We start from the raw sequence: 6,000 nt of genomic DNA on the forward strand, positions 1-6,000 counted from the left end.
GCTCTGGATGCCCACAAGAGGAAATCCAGCTTGTCTTTTACCCAGTCAGTCTGTACGTTTGCAAACAAATCTTGAGAGGAAAGAAATACATGCCCCAAAGTTGGAATCACAGAACAAACAGTAATTTACAGTAAAATATGAAAATACTTAAACACAGATTTGTCTGTGTTTGTGTCCAATTTCCAGCAATGACGTGATAAACAAAATGCAATATGGCAAGTGTCAGCTTCTTGATGTATTCAAGCCAGTTTCTGAACCTAAAAAGGGATCTTACATTTTTCTGCAGAGTGCAAGTGAAAACAAGGGTTCCATCCTTCACATGGTCATTAAAAGGAAATGACTTTGAACAAGGAAGAGTAATTTCTGTTTACATTGGGTTTCAGGATCTCTAATGGTCGTTTTCTGATCCCCAATGTTATTGAGTTGCATTAATGCACTCAAGTGAGCTATGATGCTACGTTTCTGTCTCTTCCTCCTAATTTCAATACAGGCTAGCAGTGCATTGATTTGAAAATGTAAGTAGACACTTGCAGGTATCTTCACTGAAAAACTCATATTCTACTATGAAGTATTTTCATCATATGACGGGATGGACAGATACCATGCAGTCAAATGAGTAAGGCATGAACCAACAAACCAGCAAGCATATGCCCACTCCACTGCAATGCGTTCTGTTAACTAGCATACTAGAATGTTAAAGTTGGAAAAAAGGGGCAGTTCTTCCTTTTTTATTTTAATTAGCAGAAACAATTCCTGCAGAAACCAATTAAGAAATTTCATATTTTAGTCACAGCATGAAAGCTTCTTACTCTTCAAAAGACGTGCTTGTCTTTTTGTTACAGTAACCTCTGCATCAGATTCTGTAACATGCATTTTGAATACAGATTATTAAATTATTATCCAATTCTGAAATCTACAAAACAATACTCTGCATTCCTGATTCTCATGCTGCTCTACAGGCCACCACTTCGGTATTTGAATCATTCCCTGGACTTTCCCATAGAAACAAGTTTCTTTACTGTTTTCTTTATGATGACTACATCTGATAATTAGTCTTGTTCCAGCCTCTACTTACATTCAATTTTATGCGCTATTGCTCTGAATCAGTTCTGACTCTGACATTACCTGTCAAGAACATTAAGCCTGTCCTTGCTGCTTCCCAACACTTCTGCTGGCTGACCAGACCAGTATCTTGTTTCCACCTGGCTCTTCATGGTAATTCATAATCCAGTGTCTTTTCCATACACAAATAAACTCTGTGGGATTTTTCCCAAATAACTCAGCCCTTTAAAAATGAGTCTTACAGTTAATATTTTGAGAGGTCTTTAGATCCAACAGAGAAATGTTGCTAGTGATGTAGCAATTCACAGTTCTTCAATCTCTTTCTGAGTCCAAATCATTATCTTAGCTGGTGTGCTATGCCAAGAAGCACATGCTACTTTCTGTGGAGCCTCCTCTCACACTGCACACACTTTCCTGCCTCGAGTGCCATTTACCGCAGCATTTCAGAGCTAACGCAATGTGACAGCTATCTACACTCCATATGCTTTGGCACGACACTGGCTTTTCTCAGCTAAGTGCTTTGTCAGAGATTTCACCTTGGATTTGAAAGTGATCTCCCTGCTTGGGCTCAGTCCCCCCAGACACCACAGCTTTCAGATGCTTTATCTTCATTTTGTGCCCTGCTTGAAGCAGCATTACTGCCACGTTCCCCTCCTCCTTGCACTGCAGCACATTTAGCAACACAGCAGCCGAGCTGGCTTCCTCTTCAGTTTCGTGAAAATCACTAAAAATATGGAGTGATTCTTAAACAGATCTCGTCAGAAATAAAGCAGCTGCCTTGCCGTGCCAGACACCATTACAGTCACACAGGAAAGCGGCGTTTGAGCCTTTTCCAGCTGTCCTCCGTATCTCCAGTCCCAACACTCTTTTCACTTTTAACGTTACATCTTTGCACTCGTGGAGGTTTCTTGGATGTTTTGTTTGATTTGGGTTTTTTTTTTTTTCATTTTAATTGTGTTCCTCAGGGCTAAGTCAGAGCGCAGGAACTTGACAGTTTGGAGTTCCCTTTCCAAACGAACAGGATGAAATTGATGGGACCGTCACGGGCGGCACTACCGCGAGCACCGGCCGTGGAATTCCCGGGCCGGCTGCGGTGTCTCTGAAGCGGGGCGGCTCCGAGCGCGTCCCGTTCCCGGCACGGCCGCGCCCCCCGCTCCCCCGGGCACGGCCCCACTCACCGCATGGAGCCGCCGCGGCTCCCGAGCCCGCCACCAGGGGGCGCGCCAGCGGCCCGGCCGCGCGCAGCGCCTCGAGCACAGCGTCGGGTGGCGGCGCCACGAGGCGCTGCCAGAGCCCGCGCGTGAAGAATTCCACGGTGTGCGCGCGGCACAGCGGCAGCGCGCGCCCCACGAAGCGCGCCACGCGCCGCAGCGCCCGCGCCGCCGCCGCCGGGGGCAGCTGCGCCGGGAGCGCGCGCGACGGCCGCGACATGGCCCCGCGCGCGGCCCGTCCGCGCCGCGGTGACGTCATCTCGGTGCGCGGCGCCGGAAGCGCGATGGCGGCGGCGAGGCGCGATGGGCCCGGGCCGGCGGCGGCGGCCAAGGCGGGTGCGGCGCCCCGCGGGCCCGGCCGAAAGCGGCGGTGGAGGCCCGTCCTGCTGAGCAGCGTTGTCGGCAGCGTCCAGGAGGGTGAGTCGGGGCCGCCGGTGGGCATGAGGTGACGCCGAAGGAGGCCCGAGTCCCTGGCCCAGCTGCGAGCCGGCTCGACCCGAGCGTCCCAGCTGGGACCAACCCTGCCAGGCCTCACGGGGGGTTTGGGCTGGCGGAGCCCGCAGCCCCGCCTCGCCCCCGGGGCTCGTGGCCGTGGGCTCGGGGCTGGGGGCTGCAGGGCTGGCTGGGGCAGCCTATGGCGGCCTGTGTGGGCTGGAGCTCCTGGGGCTCGGATTGCAGCCCCTGGGCCGCGTGGTGATGGTCTTCGGGTGTAGGACTCGCTTTCTCCATACAAAAGCGTAGATTTAAACAGAAGCATGTTTGAGGAGAGGTTCAGATTATTGGTAGGTAGTTATGCAGATATAAAAATTAATAGGAAAGAGAGCATGGCCTTCAGCAGCACTTTGCTGAAGTGGCAGTTTTGGAGAAATAATAAAAGGAGAAGTTGGGACTAATTTGACTTCCATTCCAAAACTGTTTTGTTAGTGAATGTTGTGCAAGTCAGTAGATCTTAAGACTAATGCAATAAAAAATAAGGCATTAGGAAAAAAGCATCTTTAACTTCAACTTTGATAAGTTTTCTTTAATGGTCGAGTCTGAAACAGCCAAAGTCTGTGCTTTCCTTTAAGCAGAAATGATTCTGTGATGTCGCTGTAGAAAAGCTCTTCCTAGACATGTGTAGAGAAAAAGTAGTAGCTATAATAAATAATATATTATTTATATATAATATTTATAAATAATATAATACTAAATAAATACTATTTAAGTGAAAAGACTTAGAGGATTATTGATATAGAGTGATAGGACGATTTAGTGACTTTTTTTCCTGTGTCACAGCTGCTGCTGCTGCCAGTGTTATTACCAGGGTTTTCTTGAGACTGCCTTCAGGAGCTTAGTTTAGAATCTGTCTTGATATCTAATTTTAGAATCTATTTTCGTGTTGCTTTAGAAGCTGTCAGGAGTGAAGTGAAATGGTAACACACCTTTTCACTGGATTCAGAAGCATTGGCAAAGGTGCAGTGGTGGGTGGGCATTAACCCGCAGTGTTTGCAGGGCTCTCCCAGGGCTGTGGGCAGGCATTTTCAGTGAATCTGTGCAAGCTGCAGTGCTGCACTAGGGAACGCCCCTATCATAGTGGTTCTTTCCTTGAGCTTATGACTGGTCCGTATTGAAATTGTGGCTTTTTTCAGTGTGGGAAGAAGACAGATGGCAATGGTGCTGAAACTGAAAGGTTTGGTGCTGTTTTAGTGCAGGAGTGTTTAACTGCCTTCTCCTTGTGCTTTCAGGACGAGGATTTGCATTTCGGAGGAAACAAAAGATTGAACGGCAGTACAGGAAATTGCTGAAAAAGAGAAGGCAGGTGCATTCCCAGCAGGATGATCAGTTTGCAGATACCTACCCAGAGCACTTGAAGCATCTTTACCTTGCAGAGGAAGAAAAGCTTAAGAAGCGGCACAGGACTCCAGATGATTCGGTGCCATCAGAAGAAAAGCTTAATAAAGCAGTAGAGTAAGTTTTCAAAGCATGTCTTTAAAAAAAGTAGTTTTTTCCATCACTGAAGAAATATTTTGGATCTTAAAAGCTCACATGGACTTTAGTAGGGTGATTTACTTTACTAAAAATGCTGTTATGTCTTAAAGTTTTTTTCCTGCTTGTTAGAAAAATAAATGGCAGTGTAACAGTTTTGTACCTGAGACAGTGAGGTGTCATTGCACAGTATTGCCAGCAGATGGAGGTGAGAATAAAGGAAACATTTTTCATTGTTTTTCCATAAGAGAGTGAGATTTCTAAATTAATGTTCTCATCTCTCTGCACTTGCTTCCATGTGTTGGAACTAGAAAGAGAGAATGCAGCCCTAAGCGAGTATGTTCAGGTTTTCTAGTTCTGAGGAGCTTGAATGATGGGGAAAACTGTTTTAGGCAGTCTTTAAGCTTAACATCATCCATGTGAAGATGCAGCAGATACGGTGTCTGCATTACTAACAGTTGTGTGCACTCTGGTCTTTGGTACATTTGGCATTGAAGATGTTCAGTTTGTTGTTTTCTTGCTGACTGCTCATGGCCTGGCATGGTGTTGGTATCATGTAAGAGTACTGCAAAGAATCCATTCAGTGTAGAAGGATGAGTGTTCTGAAACCTGTATTTGTAGGTAACTTCCTTGAATATGCAAAAAGCAGTGGAAGACTGTGCTGTGATTCTGCTGTGGTTATGTCTGCTTGATGGTACTCAGTGTCTCAAGAACGTGTACTTTTTCCCCCAGGTCAGTTGGGACTCAAGAGAAGTTTAAAAATAAAACATCCAATCAGAAGGCAAAAGAAGAATATGAGAAAATAAAGGCTGAGCATGCTAGAAAGAAAGAGGTAAATCTTAAACAGAGTTCTTACTTCCTGTTAAACAAAATGCAGATTAATACCATTCCCACCTCCCTGTCTTCCATTTGAACCCAGGGAAGACCACAGGAGGTATTGGAACTCTTTCAGTCTTTTTCAACTTGACAGTGGTATTCAGGCACATGGGTGTTCAAAGGATCATTCTCTTTGTTCTTACTATTTTCATCTTACAGTTGCCTGTAGCAGGATTTTATTATGTCAGTTGGTACATGAAAAAAAGCTTAGAACTTGATCTGCATACCCCAGTGGATTATATTAGACCTCTTGAATTTTGTAGAAGGGGAAGTAATAGCAATACCATCATCTTATGATGAAAAATGAAATACCCATTCTGTTTCTTATGGCATTATCATAATGCAGTCTTCATTTTACTTTTTTATGAACTTCGACCAACAGTGAAACAATTAAATTTAATAGTATTCACAGTTAAAATTTTTAGTCATTCCCTTCATTTGAATTTAATTGGAATTATTTAATTGGAATTATTACAGGACATATTTTAATATCATCATTGTCAATCAGCTCACTTGAATTATTAATTTGAGTGGTCCTTATTTCGTTTTTTCACTCTCAGGACACTTGTAATGTAAAATGGCACACAGTGTAACATCGTAGAATTTGTGTAACTTCCTGGTGACATACTGAATTTCAGTAGCTGCTGTATAAATATTGAATATATAGCTGTATAAAGGATACTGCTTTTTCAGTATTAGTGTTTTTATATTTATATAAAACTTTAGTTATATTTGTGTTATATATGGTATATGTGTTATATAAGTTATATATAAGTGTTATATTTATATAACACTTTTATATTTAGTGTTATACGAGCTGATCTGTGATTCTGGGTGAGTTACATGTTACATGATTATTCAGCTGATGGCCGCTTTTTTGTGTATT

The 6,000-nt window shown here is 44.2% G+C and overlaps 1 protein-coding gene across 3 annotated transcripts in view; it reads right to left on the reverse strand.

Moving 5' to 3' along the window:
• Positions 1–2,794, reverse strand: part of METTL25 (methyltransferase like 25) — a 46,089-nt gene extending 43,295 nt beyond the window's left edge. For 2 of the 3 annotated variants that reach the window (XM_074539657.1, XM_074539656.1), the window contains exon 1: positions 2,241–2,794. In XM_074539657.1, coding sequence (XP_074395758.1) covers positions 2,241–2,715 — 475 coding nt within the window. In that variant the 5' untranslated portion in view covers positions 2,716–2,794. The other variant, XM_026797869.2, reaches the window with a different exon arrangement.
• Between the last annotated feature and the right edge of the window lie 3,206 nt (positions 2,795–6,000).

The sequence above is a fragment of the Zonotrichia albicollis genome, chromosome 4 (genome assembly GCF_047830755.1).
Source record: "Zonotrichia albicollis isolate bZonAlb1 chromosome 4, bZonAlb1.hap1, whole genome shotgun sequence".
In the NCBI taxonomy this organism is placed as follows: domain Eukaryota; kingdom Metazoa; phylum Chordata; class Aves; order Passeriformes; family Passerellidae; genus Zonotrichia; species Zonotrichia albicollis.